Here is a 22,618-nt window from a genome sequence, read left to right as displayed (position 1 = left end):
ACCCATTGTATACATACATGCATTCAGACAAAGCATTCATAAACATAATAAGATCTAAAAAAAAAAAAGTTTGTAAGGCAGGTCCATCAGACTAAAGGCAAGTTAGTTTGAGCATTAAACTCAAACTTTAAAGGCCAGAGAGACGTATTTCAAATTCTGATTTAAACACTTTTAAAGAAATTTAGAGGAAAACAGATGGAACTGGAAAATATTATACTAAATAAAGGCTCTGGCCAAGAAGAACAAACACCTCATGCTTTTCATCTTTTATATGTGGATCTTAGCTGCATTTTTTGGGATTTGTGTGTGTAACCTAGAGTGCTTGTAAAGGTCAGGTAGCAGGACACATGAACTTGAGGAGGGGAAAATCTGTAAAAGGAGGAGGAGGAAGTATAACACGTGATCGGAAAAGTGGGGGGGGGGGATGCTGGGAGTTAAAGGTGTAAGCATGGCTGGGGCAAGCGGTGAAGAGGAGGTGAGGTGGTTAAGCAAAACTAAGAATATGTGCAAAGCCTTCATGGAAAGCACTATTTGTTTTTTGTTTTGTTTTGTTTTGTTTTGTTTTTGTTTTTCCATGAAAGGGTATTTTTATTATTTTCCTATATACCATCTTACTGAATGCACCATGTACATTTTCTCAGCTGGCAAATAAGACCCACAGCAAAATTTCCTTGATGCTCAGAGAATCAAGAGTAGTCATCTGTCTTTGGGAGGATTCAGTTTTTTACGACGACTGTGGTACTGTCCGTGCAGGTACCAGCGATGCTTTGTGGTGAAGAACACCTTGCTCAGTTGTTCTGTCATGGGTCCCTGCTCCGGATGCTTGCGCTTTCCTTCTAACTTAGTTTTCAGTATCTGCTCATGTGTTTCCTCATTATGCAAAAGATCTGGTTGAGGGATGGGTTTGGTGTGTTCGTAGGGGATACCCACAGAAGGGTGGTAGCACACTATTGTCCTGCCGTCGGATGTCAAAGCCAGGTCTACCTTGCAATTGTACTCATCGGGAAGAAAAGAATATGTAGATTTGTGACAAGTACTAGATAAAGCTCCATTTTGGATTGGAAATAAATGCTTCCAGATAGTTCTGTTTGATATCGCCCATTTTACTGCCATCGCCATGATCCTTAGCAAGTGATTTGGAAAAAGATACTGTGAAGAGAAATTGCCTCTAAAACCTGTCGCTAGGCGCACAGATTTTCGTTCCGTGTGCTCGCCATCTTGCTTCAATCTCGGAAAGCACTATTTGTAAGCTAATTTTAAAATATAACTAAGAAGCTGGGTGGTGGTGGTGCACTTTTATTGTAAGTAAGTCTGGTGTGTAAAGGAGAATTTAAGTGTAAGCATGTACAAAACTGTCAAAGAATAAATTAAAAATATTCAAAAATGAAAGCTCCATATGTAAACCTATTACTTTGTAAGCCACTTGAAAAAATAAAAATTTAAATTTAAAAAATAAAATTATTAAAAATATTAAAATAGCAGAAATAAAGATAAAATTAAAATTTAAAAATACTAGAATAACAGAAATAAAGGTGAACAATAAAATGAAATAGAGGGTATTATGCTCTCAGGCAATGTTTCCTCCAGGTTGGGGAGGTCCCACCTTCTGTTTACTTTAGCTCTGTCAGTCAGGATATTGCTGCCAGCTCCATCACACACCTCCTGTGGTCACAGTCATCACCAACTGTGCTTAAAAGCAGCTCTGTGGTCTTCAAAGGTCCCTGGGATCATCTCATTATCCGTGGGATTGGTACGTGTTGAACAGCTGCTACAATGGGGATAAGCTGATTGATTTCTGCCTGCCTTGGGGCCTTGCCTTGAATACCACCTAGATTGTTGACCCTATACATGTACCCATTTTCAAGGCCTTTCCTCATAACCACTCAATACCCTCTCCTCACAGGTGCTCATGTCCTAAACTACAGTGCCCAGCATCTTACTTAACTCTGTGCATAGCTTTTTGTATTCCAAACAGCAGTTCTCCCGTGCTTACTCAGCAGAGTATCTCTGAATACAATGCTTTCTTCTCCTGGGCTGCTTCTTGGAAGCCCTGTTACTTTTAAATTTTAATTTAGATGGATGGATAGATAGATAGATAGATAGATAGATAGATAGATAGATAGTGTTCGTGCACACACACATGCTCCCCGCCTGCCCCACACACACTGGAACACACCCCATGCTTGATGTTGGAGGGGGCATGTGTCCCATGGTGAGCACATGGGCATCAGAGGACAACTTTGCTGAGTCAGGTTTTCTCCTTCCACCTTTACATGGGTACCAGAGATTGAACTCACCTTTAATCAATGAGCCACCTCACTGACCCTTTCTACTGTCCTTCTTACCTAGGGACCTGAAGTCCTTTTATAGGAATGCCCAGTATAGAGCAATTATTCCAACAATCCCCATGGCTGAAAAGTAGTCTGGGCCAGGGGTGGTGGTGTAAAAATGAACTGAGTGATGCTCCTGTGTTAGCTTCGAAAAATGCTAGACAGATTTAGGTTGTTGCTATTCCTGACATTCTTGATGCCAACACTTTCAGAATCACCATCTCTCTGTTCCCTGGATGCCTTTAAGTCCATATTCTGTCCTGTGTGTCTCATCTCATCACAGGGGCCAGCCTTGACTACTGACATTAACAGTCACATGTGACCATCTCAGATTCTTATCTTTCTGTTTGCTCCTGGTGACATTTCCCAACTGGCTGGAGCTGCCAAGTATGAAACCAATTCCTGCAGGACTAGATAGATAGACAGTGAAAGATAGATCAATTGATCTGTAAAAGGGCTGCCACATCCTTTTGGCTCTAATAATTTATATGTGTATATTTTCCCCTATAGCTAACCTTCATGCTTCTCATTGCCATCAGAACCTAAAGCAGTGGTTCTCAACCTGTGGGTTGACATTTTTGTGAGCCAATCGACCTTTACGCAGGGGCCATATAGTCTGCATAACAGATATGTACAATTCATAACAATAGCAAATTACTGTTATGAAATAGCAACAAAATGATTTTATGGTTGAGGGTCACTCAAACATGAGGAACTGTATTGAAGGGTCAAAGCATTAGGAAGGTTGAGAACCACTAGCTTAGAGATGATGCCAGCCTCACATGGGTCTCTTATATGTGGTTTTTGTATTTGTTCATAAGCATTGGGTTTTTCCTAGTAACATGGTGTCAGAACACTAAGAATGAAGTCATGAGAATTCTGCGTTCTTGTGACAACACTTCAAAAAAAGACAAGTTTTCAGTCCTCAGTTTCTTCAAAACATGGAATCGTTCTTGGAATGTGTTTCCATGCCCCTCCCAGGCATATTTGAAGTGCATTCATTTCAGATTATTCATTACAACTGGCTATTGTTTTCTACCTTTATGAAAAAAAAAACACATTTTTGCCAGGTATGGCTTATCCTTATGATTGCACACTTTTCTCATGTGCTTATTCTTAACCATCAGGGTTATAAACTCTCTGGTGCTCTGAATAAAGTTATTGCATGAGACTAATCCACCTCATTTTTAGACTCCATTCTCCTAGCTCCTATCACCTTTATAGTGGTAAACAACATGGAGATTTTTTTTTCAGTTTGAATATTCCTGCATAGTTTGCATTCGCATCCCCATTCAGAGTAACTGGGCTATTTTATGGAAGAAATTCAGTTAGAATAACAAATACTGTAGTGAAGAACAATGAAGTCTGTCTCATGCTGGGTAATTTGTAATGAATGCATGCTTGCTTAGGGCTTGTTTTCTGATTCTGGAATTCGCTCTATAGACCAGGCTGGCCTCAAACTCAGATCACCTACCTCTACCTCAGCCTCTCAAATACTGGATTTAAGGCATGTGCCACCACCACCCAGCTATGATTAGTTTTTTTTTTTTTTAAGATTTATTTTATGTGTATAAGTACACTGTAGCTGTCTTCAGAGACACCAGAAGAGAGCATCAGATCACATTACAGATGGTTGTGAGCCACTATGTGGTTGCTGGGAATTGAACTCAGGACCTCTGGAAGAGCAGTCAGCTCTTAACCGCTGAGCCATCTCTTCAGCCCCTATGCTGGAATCCCAGTTCTTAAACCTGGGAAGTGTAAGCTTAATGTGCCACCATCTGGTGAGGATGTCTTGCAGAACCACCTCAAGAGGGAACAAAAACCGAAAAAAGTTTTTTATTATAGCATTAACCCTAGAATTACTGAGGACAACACTGGGGATTGATAACATTGAGGTTTTTCCACCTGAGTTTTGAAGAAAGCAAAAATATATCCACTAACCAAAAACCTTATATGATAAATACATCATCCAGACACCATAGAGATTCCGATCTTGTAGGTCTGCTTTAGGATTGAAAGTGTATTTTTGCCAAACCCCGAGCAGGCTTCTGATGAAACTCAGCCTTTGACAGTTTTGGTTCAAGAAAATGAGCACAATTAGATAAATTCTACTTCTGGTGGAAACAATGACATTTCTTCCACTGTAGGGCAAAAGTTAGTTGAACTCCCCTGCGGGCTGGTACTATCTTTCATTCCTGTGGATGGCACGTTCAGCTCCCGGCAATGCAGTTACTAGAGCAGTTGTTGCTGTTCGACTCGGGTGACAATCATCTCTGCTAACACAACTACTCTATGAACTTATTGTGCTAACATGAAGACATCTAAGGCCAGAGGCTGGCTAAGAACTAAAAGGCTCATTTGGACTAGTAAATCCTCCACAGATCAAGCTTGTCTTCTGACAAATATATTCAAATCCTTTCTCTTTCGGTTGGTCCACCCAAACTCTTTTTTTTTCCTGGATGCTGGAAAGCAAACTCTAGTCCCCTAGGAAAACAGCAAGTACTTTTAATTGATGAGCTTTATTTCCAGCCCAACCACTAGTTTTTTGAGTGGGTCTCAGGAATTACAAGATGCCCATAGTAGATGGTCCTCCCTCTCTGCAATAACCTGATTTTACTGACTGTAAAAAGACATCTGCCCCGGGCTGTGTGTGTGTAACTATTCTGCTTGAGTGCAAGTACGTGCACCACACGTATTCAGGGCCTGCAGCCCTGAAGGGAGCGTTGAACTCCCCTGAACTGGAGTTACTGAAGTCCTCCACAAAAGCAGCCAATGCTCTTAACCGCTGAGTCTTCTCTATAGCTTCACACGCCGCACTTCTAAAAGGCAGTTTGCCCTGTGCCCTTGTATATCGGGGGCGGGGCAGTAGTCCGCAGGATGTCCCCTTCCGGCGAAGGGTCAAGTGAGCACGTCCTGGCCCCGACCTTCAGGCTGACTAACGGTGGCAGCCAATCCAAAAAGCCGCTTGCTTAGTTAAAGCCTTTCCCAGCGTGAGCCCGCCCTAGGCCCGGTCCTTCGCGTCGTCCCCCACCGCACTCTGCAGTGACTGCTGGGCTCTGGGGTCTGGCGCGGAGCCTACACAGGATGACCTCCGCGGAACAGCCCAGATGCAGCCCGGAGCCGCACTTATACACCGCAAACCAAGGAGGCGCACGTCAGTCTGACCCGCGCGCCGGAAGTGACGTTGTTACGTGGCGCGCTCCCGCCATGCCTTTCGCCGCCGTCCTGTGGCGGGAACCACGGCACCCTGGGGAAGGCGACTGCTGTAAGTGACTGGTCTGAGTGTTCTCCGCCTTTACAGGCTGACGGGGACCGGGATGTGTCCTCCGCCTTCGCTCAAGGCACAAGGTTAGGGGTCCTTTGACGGGGAACTGCCCCATAATAGTTTCTTTTTTTTTTTCTTACACCCAGGTGAAGAAACCATGCAGGCATTTCTGAAAGGCACATCTGTCAGTACCAAACCACAATTGACCAAGGACCGGGGGACACCTGCCACTGCAGGAAGCAGTGGAGAAACCAAGAAAGTCAAACCAGTTCCTTGGGTGGAAAAATAGTAAGAACTGCTTGTACTTTTGTTGAGTTAACTAATAAGTTCTAGTCTTTTTTTTTTTTTTTTTTTAAATATAAGGGGGACTTTGCTGTATTTAGATCATACCTTTGGGGGGGCGGGGTCACCCAATGATAAGTCTTGGTCCTTCGAGTGATACAGTAGTTGAATTTAATTCGCTTATTTTGTAGATGACCTAAGATTTTTATAAAGTGTACAGTTTTAGACTTACATTTGCTAGATGATACAAGAAGTATCTATAACCGTTAGCTAGATGTAGCCTCGGTGATCATCAAGGATTTTCGGATTATTTTCAAGCCAAACAAGGCCTGCATGTGTTATTTTGTTATTTCAGTTTTATTGAGAAGTTCAAATATGAGTATTTCATCTATATCACCCCTCTTCCTGCCCCCAACTCATGCCATAGTTGTCCCCCCAACAACGCAAGTGGTTACACTCTTTCCATTGATGAGACTCAGATCATCAGGCTTTGAAAGCTCACAACTTACCTGTTGGTCCAGCTCCCTAACCCTAAACTAAGGTTTTGTTTTACTTTTTGTTAGTGAACTGGCCATTCTACTTGCTACCACTGTTCTATACTCCAGCCCATAAGTCTATATTTTTCATGTTTTTAAAATTTATTGTTGAGGAAGGAGGATGCATGCCATAACAAGCATGCTTTGACTCACAGCTACCCTGTTTATTCCATGTGTCAAACTTGGGTGATCAGACTTGGCAATAAGTAAGTGCCTTTGCCTGCTGAGCCATCTCACCACTCCAAAACTAGATTTTTTTTTTTTTTAATTAACGAGGATGTGGGGAAGGGAGGATCTGGATTTTCAGCTTCTCCAATCAGACAGCTCTGGCTATAAGCTCTCACACTCTGTCAGACTTACATACTGCTTCTCCTTTGGAGAAGCTTTACAGCACCATATATCTGTCATGCATCCTTGGACATTTTCATTGTTATCTGTCTAATCCTTGCAGACCTTTATAGCACACAATGATTCTTGCCCAGTATCAACCTGATTAATTATGAAAGTGTGGATCAAAGAATTTGGGGCTGGTAAAAGGACTCAGTGGTTAAAAACACTTGATGTGGAAACCTGACAATGTGAGTTTGATCCCTGAATACCGTGGTGGAAGGAGAGAAGTGACTTCTGAAATTTGTTCCCTTTATATCATCTGTATGTGTAACACACATACACACACACAAATAAAAAATTTTAAATTGTTTTTAGTTCATGTGTTTGAGTGCTTGGCTTATATATATAATCTGTGCACCATGTATATGTCTAGTGCCCATAGAGGCTAGAAAAGTGCACCAGATACCATAGGACTAGAGTTATATATAGTTGTGAGCTACCATGTGGGCTCTGAGAATTGAACCCAGGTCCTCTAGAAGAGCAGCAGGTGCTCTTATCCACTAAGCCATGTCTGTAGCCCCCATGAAACTTTCTCAAAATAAAAGGATGTTTTATTAATTTACTAAGTAGAAATCTCAGTAATAAAGTTTGGAAAGACAACTTTGTCATAGTTTCTCTCAAAATTACTAAATAATGGCTGGTGGCTCACACCTTTAGTCATCACTTGAGAGGGAGAGGCAAGCAGATGTCTGTGGTCCAGATAGGGAGTTCCAAGCTAGCCAGAGGTACATAGTGAGACATTTGTCTCAAAAAAATAGAAATTACTAATAAGTGACTTAAGATCAAAATTATTACCTGGTCCTGGTGGCACATATCTTTAATCCCAGCTCTCAGCAAATTTCTGAGTTTAAGGCCAGCCTTGTCTACAGAGCAAGTTCCAGAACAACCAGGGCTACACAGAAATTCTGTCTCAAGGAGGGGGAAAATGATATTGACCATTTAATGTATTAGCTGAGAAAGAGTGTGTTATTTAATTATTTTAAACCAAAGTAGTTACCAGTTGTTAGGTTATTAAATAGTTCTTCACAACTTACCTTCATGAGCATCTCAAGAGATATTTTGTAGGCAAGTGTTCACCTTTTTTTTTGTTGTTGTTTTTTGTTTTGTTTTGTTTTGTTTGGAGACAAGGTCTGACTGTATAGCCCTGACTGTCTTGGAATACATTAGGTAGACCAGGCTGTCTCAAATTCAAAGAACTACTTACCTCTGTCTCCTCCTTGATGGGATTAAAGAGGTAGGCCTCCACATGCACTTTAATTCTAAGTTTGTTCTTTAGAATACATAAACTTCTGCTTACTATTTTATCATGCAGTACAGTAGAAGGCAGAAATAATTTCGTTCCAGCAGTATGTATTTGCTCAAGGTAAATACAAGTGGAGTTTCCGCCTCCTTCCGTTTCCTAAGTAACCTGTGAGTGCTGTCATTGGTGTCTCAGCAGCGGGAACACTTGGAGACTTTTCTGTGGCTACCACAGTGTGCCCCATAACCCGCTTCTCTCTGCCTTCCAGCCGTCCAAAGTGTGTGGATGAAGTTGCTTTCCAGGAAGAAGTGGTTGCAGTGCTGAAAAAGTCTTTAGAAGGAGCTGATGTAAGTAGATGGTGTTTGATGGCATTGGAAATTTTAAGAATTCATTCACCTTTTCCTTTATTAGACTTTTGTCCATATGAAGTACATGCAATAAGTCTTTGATATTATTTTTAAAACTAGTAGTTTGCCAAATTATCTTCTATGTGGCATTATTATGTAGTATTGAAGTAAAGACCTCTGACTAAGATAGGTTAGGACCCTTTCTCCATAAGCCTTTATTTTAGAGAAAAAAAGGAGACAAACAAGTAAACCATGTAGATATAAGCATGTTACAGTTACAGATATGTTATCAAAACAAGTCAGATTTTAAAATATATAGTTGGCTGTGTGTAGTGTCATGTGGCTTTAATTCTAACATCTGGGAGCAGAGGCCAACATGATCTACATAGTAAATCCCAGACCAGCTATAGTGAAGTTATAGTTACCCACAGGTTCATCAGCTGTAATATATAGACAGGCCTTTGGGAAACATTTAAAACCCAAGCCATAGCATTTGCATAGATCTAAATTAAGTGTATTTGAGATAAGACATCCTCCCCCCAAACCCCCCGCCAAATCAACATAGAATTCATTTGTGTTGTATACCTTATACCCATGCCCTGAATTTTATACAGTGACATAAGAGTTGAGGATTTTGTACCATCAAAAACAAAGTTGTACTCGCCCCTGCAGGCAGTTGTGGTTAGGCTTCCTCTCCCTCCACACCCACTTTTTGATTGTTTCTTTCTTTGACTTTTTGTGTCATTGTCTTTCTATGTAGCCCTAACTGTCCTGGAACTCAGTATGTAGACCAGCCTGGCCTCAAACTCAGAGATCTGTCTGTGAGTTCCAGGACAGCCAGGGCTACACAGAGAAACCCTGTCTTGAAAATCTAGGGAAAAAAAAAGTTTGCTCCCCAGTGCTGCAGAAGAAAGAAAAGGACTCGTTTGATATTTTTCACCTCATTTCCGACTAAATTTATAAAGTGATTTTTTTTCCTAAAGAATTAAAGTCCTTTCAAATATTATAAAGTTGAACTACAATAGTTTTTTGTTTGTTTGTTTTGGGTTTTTTTTTCTGAGATCAGTTTATATAGTATAAAAATAAGTAATCTGGCTGGGCAGTGGTGGCGCATGCCTTTAATCCCAGCACTTGGGAAGCAGAAGCAGGCGGATTTCTGAGTTCAAGGCCAGCCTGGTCTACAGAGTGAGTTCCAGGACAGCCAGGGCTACACAGAGAAACCCTGTCTCGAAAAACAAAACAAAACAACAAGAAAAAAACCATTATCTAATGAATACCTAATAAATGTGAATTAGAAACATTTTAAAAGAATAATTTTACTCTTGTCTTAAAGAGTCGAAATATATTATAGTTACCTGTGTTAATCATTACAAATACTGAGTCATATACAGATCAAAATAATTATTATCTGAAAAACTATGAGACCTGGTATAGCATGCTAATTACTTTGTACATTGCTGACACAAAATACACCTTAGGATTTATGCTGGCTCACAATACAGGATAAAGAAGGCATGGCAGCGGGAACTTGAGGTAGCTGGTCACACTGCATTTATTCTCAAGAAGTAGATGGCTCAATGGTTAAGAGCACTGGCTGCTCTTCCAGAGTACCTGGGTTCAATTCCCAGCACCCACATGGCAGCTTACACTTATCTGTAACTCTAGTTGCAGGGTTCCTGACACCCTGGCACAGACATACTTGCAGGCAAAACACCAATGAGCATAAAAATGAATTTAAAAAAGAAAAAGAAGAGGCAGAAAGGTGAATGCCAGTGTTCAACCCCCTGGCCCCTGGCTCCCTAGTGCTCATGTCAAATATACAGTTAGTGCTATCATCACAAGTCTCTCACTTGTGAACTTGACATTCAAACATAAAACTTTTTTTTAAAAGACTTATTTTATTTTATTTTATGTGTATGAGTACACTGTAGCTGTACAGATATCCATGAGCCATCATGTTTGTGAGTGCTGGGAATTGAACTCTGCCGGCCCCGCTTGCTCCGGCCCTGCTCAATTCACTATAGCTGTCTTCAGACACACCAGAAGAGGGCATCCGATCTTATTACGGGTGGTTGTGAGCCACCATGTGATTGCTGGGATCTGAACTCATAACCTTTGGAAGAGCAGTCAGTGCTCTTGCTCGCTGAGTCATCTCTCCAGCCCCAACATAAAACTTTTAAACTATGACATTCTAATCTTTGTCCCCCTAGGCTGATGGCTGACTCATAAAGCAAAATGTATTCAAAACAAATTTTAAAATTCTCAGTCTTTAACAGTGATAACACTGTTTAAAAGTAGAAAGGCAGAGATTCTTCTGATACTTCATCTCTAAATTGTGAGTCCCTTAAAGTCAAAGCCAAGTTACATAATAATATACAGTTGCACAGAATGAACATCCCTATCCCCAAGGGAAGAAAGGTCAGAGCAAGGAAAGACTTACACTTGAGGGTCACCCCATTCCTCCAGCTCGGCTACCTGTAGCACATAGTCTTCGTCTTGGACCAGCTCCTCAGCAGACATTCTACGATCTTGGCATCTCCCAGATCCCAAGAGTCTCTTCTACAGCCTCTGCCTCACTTTTACAGATAGCTTCGTTCCGTGACCTCAGCTGCATCTGAACCTTGGCATAAGCACTGTGACTTTATTCTTACATTTTAAAAAAGATTTATTTATTCATGTATATGAGTGCTCTGTCTTCATGCACACCAAAAGAGGGAATTAGATCCCCGTACAGATAGTTGTAAGCCACCATGTAATTGCTGGGAATTGAACTCAGGACCTCTGGAAGAACATTCAGTCAAATGCTCTTAATCTTTGAGCCATCTCTCCATCTTGCATCTTTTATGTCTGTAAAACTAGTACCATTTAGATAATGCTACGTTTTGTTTCCAGTTCAACTTGTAGCCTCACTTGCCTGGACCTCTGTGTCTCTTCTGGGCTGACTCTGAGGAAACACTTCCCTATAGGTATTCCTCAAGGACATGTCCACAGGTTTGTGAACCTAGAACCTGGCAAGTTAATATTATCATATAAGATGTCTTAATTTTTATTTGAAAGTAGGGTCTTATAGCATTATTTTAAACTATATGTTGTTGATATGAAAGTAGTCTTCTGTCTTCCTTCCTTCCTTCCTTCCTATCTTTTTTTTTTTTTTTTTTTTTTTTTTTTTTTTTTTTTTGGTTTTTCGAGACAAGGTTTCTCTGAGTAGCCCTGGCTATCCTGGAACTCACTCTGTAGACCAGGCTGGCCTGGAACTCAGAAATCCACCTGCCTCTGCTTCCCAAGTGCTGGGATTAAAGGCGTGCGCCACCACTGCCCAGTGTCCTTCCTATCTTTCTTAAGACAGGGTTTCTCTGTATAGCCCTGGCTGTTCTACATCAAACTCAAGAGATCTGCCTGTCTCTGCCTCCTGAGTGCTGAATTAAAGCATGCACCATTACTCCCAGCTGTAAATAAAATGTTTATCACCTTTTTAAGTGATCTAGTGAGGTAAGCGTGTCTTTTGTAATTAAACTCAACTGTTAAACACTTAAAACTGCTAATTCAAACAAGTGCGGCAAAAATAATGAATAAAAGCAGAGCCACTTTAGAATGGATGTTAGAGAGCTTGCAATGTGTAGTCTTGAAATGATATAATAATGGAGCCAGAGTCCAGACTGAGAAGTGCAGACATTCAGAGGGGAAAGTTTCTTTGTATCAGAAGTCACTATAAGTACTTGAGGTTTGTTACTGTTTTCCAAGTAGAGGATGAAGCCAGTGAAAGCTCCAAAGTAGCACCCAGCTTGACGCCTAGTGAATGAGCCATGAATAAAGCTTGAATGAACAAGAAGGGCAGCATGTTGCTACTTTTAGGATTCACCTGCCTAAATTGGAACTTAATGCCCTATCAGGGAAGAGTGGCCTAAAACTCTTAAGTGGACATAGGAGGTCAGGAGTTCAAGGTCATCAAGGCCATTTACAATTACATAGCACATTCAAGGGCATGTTTAGAACTTTAAATACTGTGATACCACTTATATTAAAAAATCTCAGCCAGGTGGTGGTGGCGCACGCCTTTAGTCCCAGCACTTGGGAGGCAGAGGCAGGCGGATTTCTGAGTTCCTGGAACTCAGCCTGGTCTACAGAGTGAGTTCCAGGACAGCCAGGGCTATACAGAGAAACCCTGTCTCAAAATAAAACAAAAAAACAAAAAATTCTTTAGACATGTGTATTCTTTATTAGAAAAGTTACCATATCATTCTACAGATGGTTGGGGATTCTTAGTTTCATCTATTTGTGACAGTATATAACCTACAAACATTAAAATTTAATTTCTGCAGCTTCCTAATCTCTTGTTCTATGGGCCACCTGGAACTGGCAAAACATCCACCATTTTGGCAGCAGCTAGAGAGCTCTTTGGGTAAGTTGACATTGGTGGGTGTCTTAGTCACTATTCTATTTCTGAGAAAAGACACTATGACCAAGACAACAATTCTAAAAGAAAGCATTTAACTGGGGCTGGCTTACAGTTTCAGGGGGTTATCATCATGATGCCGAGCTTGGCAGCATGCAGGTAAGCATGATGCTGTAGAAGTAGCTGAGAGCTACGTCTTGATCCACAGGCAGAGACAGAGCTCAAGACTGCACTGAGGCCTGGCACATGCTTCTGAAACCTCAAAGCCCATCCCAGTGACACACTTCCTCCAAGAAGGCCTTACCTCCTAATTCTTCTCCAATAATGCCATTGGCAGGTGACTGATGTTTAAATAATTGAGCCTGTGGGGGGCCATTTTTATTCAAACCACCACAGTTGGTCAACTTCTTTCTTAAAGACTATACACCAGAGGCAGAAGAGACTGCTTAGGGCTTAAGAAAGCTTTCTTATCTTCCAGAGGACCAGAGTGTGGGTCCCACCACCTACATCCAGTGACTCAAAAATGCATGTAACTCCAGCCCCAGGACATCAGATACCATCTGGCCTCTGAGGATACCTGAATACATATAACATGCATCATGTAGAAACACACATAAATAAAAAGAAATCTTTAGAAGAACGAAATAGAGTTTAAGAGATGATGTTAGAATCAGTAGTTAAGACTATTTACCAGAGGTTGAAGAGATGATGTAGGGGTTAAGAGGGCTTTCTGAGCTGGGCGGTGGTGGCGCACGCCTTTAATCCCAGCACTTGGGAAGCAGAGGCAGGTGGATTTCTGAGTTCGAGGCCAGCCTGGTCTACAGAGTGAGTTCCAGGACAGCCAGGGCTATACAGAGAAACCCTGTCTCGAAAAACCAAAAAGGAAAAAAAAAAAAGAGGGATTTCTGGGGGCTGGAGAAATGGCTCAGCGGTTAAGAGCACTGACTGTTCTTCCAGAGGTCCTGAGTTCAAATCCGAGCAACCACATGGTGGCTCACAGCCATCTGTAATGAGATCTGATGCCCTCTTCTGGTGTGTCTGAAGACAGCTACAGAGTACTTACACAGTGTACTTATAATCTTAAAAAGAGAGCTTTCTGGCCTTCCAGAGGACCCAAGTTCAGTTCTAAGCAACCATGTTCTAATTCCAGCTAATCCCATACCTCTTCCCCCTTCCCTCCATGGATACCTGCACTCAGGTGTATATATACACACTCACAAAGCATACAACATTTTGGTGCTGTTTCCTGCTACCCCTTTCTCTCTGTGGGGTGCTTGTTGGCTTTATTGCTGGTTTTGTTTGTTCCCATGGTTCTGTCTTGGACACACACCTTTAATCCCAGAAGAAGCAGGAGGATTTTAGTTCAAGGCTAGCCTGGTCTACAGAGGGAGTTCCAGGATAGCCAAGAAACCTTACCTTGAAAAACAAAACCAAAAACAATTAGACCCCCATGGTCCCATTTTACTCTTCCCTGAGTGAATCAGTTTCTACCTCTTTTGAACCTTGTTCATATGCTGCAAGTACTATAACAGAGAAAGTTGTGATTTCATTACTTTAATTATGGGGCCCAGAAGACCAGTCATATCCTCTGAATGTGACTTTATGTGGTACCTGCCATGTGCCTCCTCAGCCCTGCCTTTAGTGGCAGGCCATATTCCTTGTCCTCAGGTCCCCTGATCGTGAGCACCGCTGAGTAGTGATTGAGTGCAATTTTAGGTACATTAGGAAATCTTCTCTGATCTTGCTTAGATCCTTCTTCCCGTGTTTACTACCTTGTCTACTGTAACTGATTTAGATTTTGAATTGGACAATTCCTAAATGTAGTTTCACTTAAGAATTTGTAACAAGCCGGGTGGTGGTGGCGCACGCCTTTAATCCCAGCACTTGGGAGGCAGAGACAGGCGGATTTCTGAGTTCGAGGCCAGCCTGGTCTACAGAGTGAGTTCCAGGACAGCCAGGGCTACACAGAGAAACCCTGTCACGAAAAAAAAAAAAATATGAAAGGGAAAAAGCTGTTCCAAGCCTGATACTTTTGTGTAAAAGAGCAATCTTTGCTTCTCAGAATTTTTTTATTACATGACTCAGATTCAAGATGAACTGACCTTAGTGGTATAACTTTAACAAAACTCAGTGGCATATTTATTTTGGAATGGGTTACAGATCTAGTTTATATATCGTCTTACTATACTTTAAAAATTATGTGGCAGGTGGAATCATGAGTCCAAGGCCAACTTGGGCCACATGATAACAGTTTCCAAAATAATGTTAGTAATATTCCTTTTGTTTGTCTGTTTTGGTTTTTTAGACAGAGTTTCTTTGTGTAGCCCTGGCTATCCTGGAATTCATTCTATAGACCAGGTTGTCCTCAAACTCATAGTCACTTGCCTTTGTCCCCCAAGTGCTGGGACTCATGGCATTGCACCACCATACACCTAGCAGTGATATTCTTAAAGAATTTACTTTAATTGTAAATGCCATACTTAGTTGTACATGTGACTTAAAATAAAGAGTAAACTAAACCATTGACTTAGAGAGATAGCTCAGCTTTATCAAAGGTATCAAAGGACCAGAGTTCGGATCCTAGATCCCAGGACCTACATCACATAGCTTGTATCAGCTCTAGGGGATCTAAAACAATCTCTGGCATCCTTGGGCTCAGACACACACACACAGGCATATGTATATGGTGGAACACTCCTATAATCCCATCAAAATAATTTCATATCCGAGGCCAATTTGGGCTTCCTAGCAAAACCATTTCCAAATGAAAAAGTGCATGTTCTAGAGAGAATTTTGAAACAATGGTTTTCTTGAGCATAATTTTATTATTTCTCAGATCTCCATTGTCATATTACTTTACATACTCATTTAAAATTGCTTATACGCCGGGTAGTGGTGGCGCCCACCTTTTTAATCACAGCACTTGGGAGGCAGAGGCAGGCATATTTCTGAGTTCGAGGCCAGCCTGGTCTACAGAGTGAATTCCAGGACAGCCAGGACTATACAGAGAAACCCTGTCTCAAAAAAAAAAAATTCTTATATGCCAAGTGTGATTGATGTTGCATACCTATAAATCCTGCACTAAAAAATGGAAACAAGAAAATTGCAAGTTTGAGCCACCATGGACTGCATAGAGGGTTCTAATCTAGCTTGGCTATGAGAATCCATCTTTTTAAGAAAAGTTCATATTTAGGGATGAGGTATAGCTCAGTGGTAGGTAGAGCATTCATTTAACATGCAAGGCCCTGAGTCGGATTCCTTGCCATGTACAACATATCCATGTTTTAATCTTGCAATTTTCCTTATAGCAAGCTATTCTATGGGAAGAAGTCAAAATATGTTAAATTATAACATTTAAAACTTGATGTCTAACAACTGAAGAATAAGTAAATTATCTAAAAAATATGTTACTATTGTTTTAATTGAAAAAGTTTATTACACAAAACAAGTAATTTAAATGTTTGTTATAGTATTTGTTATTTGTTTTTTAGACAGGATCTCACTGTATATAGACAAGAGTGGCTTTGAAGTCACAGAGATCCCAGATCTGGTTGTCTTTGCCTCCCAGGTGCTGGGATTAAAAGTGTTGGCCACCATGCCTAACCTCTAGGTTTTTAGCCAAAATGTTAAATGCATAGCTCTGCAAAGAAAGATGTGTGTGACTGTGCCTCTGTCTTGCTCACCAGATGGGTTCTAAACTCCTACACAGCATCAACACCTGGGTTACTTAGTGTTATATGATGTTTCATAATACTTTTCATTTTGAAATAGGCCTGAACTCTTTCGATTACGAGTCCTTGAGTTAAATGCATCTGATGAACGTGGAATACAAGTAGTCCGAGAGAAAGTGAAAAATTTTGCTCAGTTAACTGTATCAGGAAGTCGTTCAGAGTAAGTAACTTGCCCTTCCCTCTCCATAATATAGTTCACTATATTTGCTTTAAATATAGGCTGTGGATTTAATTTGGCCTTCAGTCAAGTGTTGGAAGTTTAATCCCCAAAGTCTTGTGCGAATGGTATTTAGAGGTTAGAGGTCAGGCATTCGGGTGGGATAACTTGATTAGAAGTTAGAAAGGAAAGCCCTTCTGGTGTCTTTATCAGAAGATGACAGACCCTGCTTACCACTTTTTTTTTTAATAGTGATTTGACTAGAAAATCCTCAACAGATAAGATTTCACCATCTTGGGCTTCCTAATATCTAGAACCAAGAAATAAATTAACATTTCTTTAAATTACCAGTCTCAGATTCCATGTTTAACACAAGCTAGAGTAAGACAAATTCTGAGTTGGCAGTGGAAAGCCCTTATACTAGACTGAGTGGGGAGGGTGGGAAGTGGAAGGACAGCAATTTAGCATCACTGCTCTTCATGTAGCCAGGCCTTGCAAGGTCTTAATGCTACTGTACTCTGGATCTTCCTCAGCATGTGCCCTTGCTATGAGAGCCAAATCCTGCTGGTTCTGCTCTCCCTGGGGCGGGTAGTTAGGGGCATGGCCCCTCCTTCTCTTCTTTGTTACATTGAAGGCACTGGTGTCAGCCAGAGCCCCATGCAGTCATATACATTAGTAAAAGCCTGGCAGCATGAAGACTGAAAAGCATTGAAATGCCCCTAGTAGTTTGCTGAATATCATAAAATGTTCCTGGACTGACTAAATGAACAGTAGAAGTCAAAAACAAAATTCAGCTTTGTTAAAGAAACATGATACAGGGAATAAATAAGAACTCACAAAACTGGAATAACTGTTTATGAATCATGTATCTGGAAAAGGACTTCTATCCAGAATATGTCAAGAATTATAACTCACCGGGCAGTGGTGGCGCATGCCTTTAATCCCAGCACTTGGGAGGCAGAGGCAGGCGGATTTCTGAGTTCAAGGCCAGCCTGGTCTACAGAGTGAGTTCCAGGACAGCCAGGGCTACAGAGAAGCTCTGTCTTGAAAAAACAAAACAAAAAAAAACAAAACAAAAAAAAAAAGAATTAAAACTCAATAAAAATACAACTACAAAAAGGGCAAAGGTCATACATGTTTCTCAACTACTACCGTCACTGAAATAACAAGAAACAGAAAATAAACAAGCACTTGTTATGGAAAAACACTGTAAATGTTACACTGATGACTGGAATATAAAATAGAACAGTCTTGGAAAAGTTTGTCAGCTTCTCTAAAGATTAAGCAGAATTGGGCTTAAAGTAAGATAGCCAGCAGTGAAGGTGCCAGCCTCACAGACCTGTAGCCTGAGTCCATTCCATAAGGTAGGGAGAAAAGGCTGTCCTTTGACCTCACATGAGTGCTGTACACACATTTCCATTCCTAGTATGCATGCCTAAAAGATGAAAATTTGGTTGCTTAAATATATATACAATACTCATAATTGTTCCTAGTAGTCAATATACTAAACATACCAAACTGTTTAGTGGGTGAATAAAATATCTGCTTAGCAGTAAAAAATACACTAAAAAGCCAGCTATAGACCATGAACTTCCAGAACAGGCAAAGCTTAGGAGACAGGAAGTAGACTAGTGATTGGAGTCTTGCAGGGATTCCTGATAAACAGCTGCTTTTTGAGGTGGAAAGAATCTACAACTAGAACCTGGTAGTGGCTTTACAGTTCTTGAATACTGTAGGTTCCTCCTTACTCCATATTCTGTCCTTTCAGTTACCTATGGCTAACTGTGGTCTGAGAACTTTAGATGCATGTGTCTTAGATTGCACTCCAGTCTCTGGGTAGCTTGGAGAAACAATGTCATGCTGACCTGTCTAGGACATTAATCACTTATTTGTCTGGGTGTCCACTCGAACTACTACAGTATTAAAGGTGCTACAGCTACTCTGCTTTCTTTTCCTAATCTTAAAGCACAAGGATAGAAATGTTACAGTTGTTAAATCTCATTGTAATTTCTCACTATCATTTTATAAATTAAACAATATAGATTCCGAGGGGAAAGTACTTGCCATGCAAGCCTGAGAACCTGAGATTGTTATTCAGAACCATATAATAGTGGGAAGAGATCCAACTCCAGTTTTACAGCTATCTCCACGAATGCTGTGGGATGCATGCACCCACCCATACATATACCATAAGTAGAGTCCAAAAGTAAACTATAGTTATGTATGACCAAGAGTTATGGATTACCACATACTTTGTAGTGTATCTCAGCATAGGTAAACTTATCAAGTTTCAACTCCTTTGTTTCTGATTTAGTGGGAAGCCATGTCCTCCCTTTAAGATTGTAATTCTGGATGAAGCAGATTCGATGACTTCAGCTGCTCAGGCAGCTTTAAGACGTACCATGGAAAAAGAGTCTAAAACAACTAGATTCTGTCTCATCTGTAACTATGTCAGTCGGTATGTATATATCCTGAAGGCACATGCTAAACAGCCTTTTTAAAATTGTACATAGTATTGTTATGTAGTTATGGGACACCAGTTGACATATCTATACACACATACATGTGTAATTATCAGATCAAAGTAACTTCATCTTTCCACCTGGATTTGTAGTGAGAACATCCAACATCCTCTTTCTGTGCTTTGAAATGCATCATGGTTCTTTCAATCTTTTTCAGGATAATTGAACCCCTCACTTCTAGATGTTCAAAATTCCGCTTCAAGCCTCTGTCTGATACAATTCAACAGAAGCGATTACTGGATATTGCTGAGAAGGAAAATGTCAAAATTGGCAATGAGGTAATTACTAATTTTTATGGTAGTTTTATACCAATCCCCTTTATTATCTTACAGAGGTCTTAAAAATAAACACATGATTCCACACATGCATTATTTTAGTTCTATAGTCAAGTATGATTTTTCTTTATGTAGGGTTAGAGGTTTACTCCTTACACTGTGGGTTCTGGGAATTTAACTCCATTGTGTCTGCCCAATTTTCTTACAAATTCTCTTTAGGAAATAGCTTATCTTGTTAAAATATCAGAAGGAGATTTACGGAAAGCCATTACATTTCTTCAAAGTGCTACTCGACTAACAGGTGGAAAGGAAGTCTCGGAAAGTGTGATCACAGACATTGCTGGGGCAAGTACACTAAACTCTTCTTTAGTAACACTGTAGACCAGGCTGGCCTCGGAACTCATAAATCCACCTGACTTTGTCCCAAGTGCTGGGAATAGCTGGGAATAAAGGCAGGCACCACCACTGTCCAGCTTGTCCTTATTGTTTCAGGTAATACCAGCTGCAACCATTGATGGAATATTCACTGCATGTCATAGTGGCTCTTTTGACAAACTAGAAGCTGTGGTAAAGGTATATATAGTCCATCAACTCAGCATGGATGGGGCAAAAAAAGCCCTTGATCCCACTTCCTAAATGAGCTTTAGTCAAGTAAACAGAAATCCTGAACTTTGTGTTGCAGAATCTAATAGATGAAGGACATGCAGCTACTCAGCTTGTTAATCAACTTCATGATGCAATTATAGAAAATGAAAATCTATCTGATAAACATAAGTCCATTATTACAGAAAAACTTGCTGTAAGTATTGTACTTCAAAAAATTCCCAAGATCCTTTTTAGCTTGCCTTGGTAATTTCTATTTCCTTTTGTAGGAAGTGGATAAGTGTTTAGCAGATGGTGCAGATGAGCACCTGCAGCTGATGAGCCTCTGTGCAACTGTGATGCAACAACTAACTCAGAATTGTTAAAGATGCTGAATCTACCCTTTGTATGGTGAAACCAGCTGTTATGAATGTAAAATGTAAATAAATGGCTAGACCACCTATAAAGTGAATATACAATTTTATTTAACATTCAAACTTCATTAAGACATGTGCAATATGGCAATTTTACTGGGGCTAGCCCTACCTAGGATGATTGCTTGCTGAGCTTAGCAACAGGGCCCAGTTCACACTTAGCACTAATTAAGACTTTATTGAATAAATACAATACCAACAAAAAAGCATTCAAATTTTCTCTAAAAAAAAAATCACTTTTAAAGGCCTTTCTAGTCAGGCTAATGACAAACACAATAAAGGCAGATATGCTAGTTTAACATAATTGGCTGATTTTATACAGCACTTATATCTTTTAGTCCACAAGTATATTATTAAATGATAGAGAACATCTAATACAACCATTTCTACATAACTAGTAAATGAATTTCTAAGAAAAAAAGATTTTACAGACCCCATCTTTTATGCCCACCCCCAACAGTCTAACTCTAAAGAGGATAAAGCCAATGCCTTTCCTCACAAGAGCTCAGGACTAAAGTCGCTTTGCTATCAGAATCTGTATTTGTGATCCGTTATGAGCATTGAGACAAGATTCAAATATTCTCAAAGAAGCACAATGCACGTTGTGATCGCCTATTCAGCAACAGCGAGCACTGCATTCAAAACTATCTCATCCCAGGAATTAAATTAGGTCAGCCACATTCATGGGCATTTCCTCCACTGTAGTATTGTAGAAAGTCTCAATGTCACGAAGAATCCTCTTGTCTTCTTCAGTAACAAAGTTTATAGCCACACCTTTCCTCCCAAATCGACCCCCTCTGCCAATTCTGTGTAAGAGAAAGAAACAGGCAGTCAGCAAGTTGCTTTAAGTACTATTTAAAGCTACTGAATATGACGATCCACTTGTTAACCATCAGCTGCTGTTTACTTATCAGGGTTATAGTTCGTGCTTCTAAGTGGAGCACTAGCTGATGATAAAACCAATATCCAGGTGGAAAAACATCTTCCTTTGCAGATAGTGCCAAAAGAATTCAAGGCTTGTCTGGCTGCAAAATGAGATAGGCGCCTTGAGCATTACATTAAAGCAGATGACAATATTGTGTTTGGGGTGAAATTAAAGCCCATACCAAAGTGGGCCAGCCAGGAGCAGTTGTCAGCCTGGGACAAATGTAAACACCAGGAATAAAAGAAAACAGTTATACAATCCATTTCGACGCACTTCTGGAACTGTAAATACAAATGCTGCAAGGTTAACTATTTTCTAAAACTTACTTTTTTCCAGTGTGAAAGCAAGTATTTGGTATGGTAACCCAAACTTATCACTGCTTTTTGCTCAGCTTCTTTTCACACGTTATATATACTCAAATTACTCAAACGTGTTACCTCCAAAACAGCTCTCTACCTTCCTACAAAGTACCAGACAATACAAACCACTTAATGCTCCCTATCAGAAATGCTAACATACAAATTGCCTTGGGCTGGAACAACTTAAAATATCAAATAATCATGACAAAAGAAAATCAAATATAAATACCGACTCGCTCTTTATTCAAACAGTGTGCTGTTTCGCTTATGATTCCACGTCCTAAATTACGTCAACGCCGTTTCTGAGTGCCATCTCGTCATCAACTGCCGCTATCGACTCCTGTATTTTTTAAAAAGTCTTTTTTTACATCATATAACAAAGTACAATTCAATTTATTTAGGGATAAAAGCCACTATAACTAAACCAGGGAATCACTCAAAATGCTACCAGCAACACCAAGAAAATCCCAACTGTATAGAATCAATCACCAAGAAAAAAAGCACATGGACACAAGAAAAATCAAGGCTCAAAACATAAGCTAAGACCAAAAAAAATTCTAAAGCAACCTCATCTGCATGTGTACACAACCTTGGCCACATTACAAGTTTTCCCACTTTGTTCTGACCAATCTTCCCAAATACAATTTTAGACCTTAGTAAATTACTGTGCCTTTTTACTACCATGTATTCCCTGATTTGCCAGCACCTTGTATACAAAACACCGTAGAATAATGTTTGAATTTACTTCTCCAATACAAATATTGGAGATGCTTTCTTCTCACCTGTGAATATAGTTTTCACGATTGGTAGGTAGGTCGTAGTTTATAACCAAGGACACTTGTTGCACGTC

At 40.3% G+C, this 22,618-nt stretch overlaps 2 protein-coding genes and 1 pseudogene across 2 annotated transcripts in view; 1 reads left to right on the top strand and 2 right to left on the bottom strand.

Annotated features, from left to right (window-relative positions):
* Positions 1-630: 630 nt before the first annotated feature.
* On the bottom strand, positions 631-1,166 carry LOC116085751 (annotated as a pseudogene).
* A 4,217-nt stretch (positions 1,167-5,383) lies between these two features.
* Rfc4 (replication factor C subunit 4) lies at positions 5,384-20,517 on the top strand. Its single transcript, XM_031363518.1, has 11 exons — positions 5,384-5,595; positions 5,742-5,883; positions 8,312-8,390; positions 12,710-12,789; positions 16,555-16,674; positions 18,986-19,129; positions 19,351-19,471; positions 19,688-19,813; positions 19,961-20,041; positions 20,151-20,267; positions 20,341-20,517. The coding sequence occupies exons 1-11, from the start codon at positions 5,415-5,417 to the stop codon at positions 20,434-20,436; spliced, it is 1,287 nt and encodes a 428-aa protein (XP_031219378.1). The 5' UTR covers positions 5,384-5,414; the 3' UTR covers positions 20,437-20,517.
* Positions 20,518-21,001: 484 nt separating this feature from the next.
* Positions 21,002-22,618, bottom strand: part of Eif4a2 (eukaryotic translation initiation factor 4A2) — a 6,139-nt gene continuing 4,522 nt past the window's right edge. Inside the window, exons 8-9 of the mRNA XM_031364597.1 lie at positions 22,551-22,618; positions 21,002-21,290 (exon numbers count right to left, since the gene is read on the bottom strand). Of these exons, the coding sequence (XP_031220457.1) occupies positions 21,146-21,290; positions 22,551-22,618 (213 nt within the window). The 3' untranslated portion in view covers positions 21,002-21,145. The remainder of the gene's footprint in view (positions 21,291-22,550) is intronic.

This window comes from Mastomys coucha, unplaced genomic scaffold (genome assembly GCF_008632895.1).
Source record: "Mastomys coucha isolate ucsf_1 unplaced genomic scaffold, UCSF_Mcou_1 pScaffold12, whole genome shotgun sequence".
NCBI lineage: Eukaryota > Metazoa > Chordata > Mammalia > Rodentia > Muridae > Mastomys > Mastomys coucha.
The sequence above is the reverse complement of the archived record's forward strand: the minus strand, read 5'-3'. Positions and strand labels throughout refer to the sequence as shown.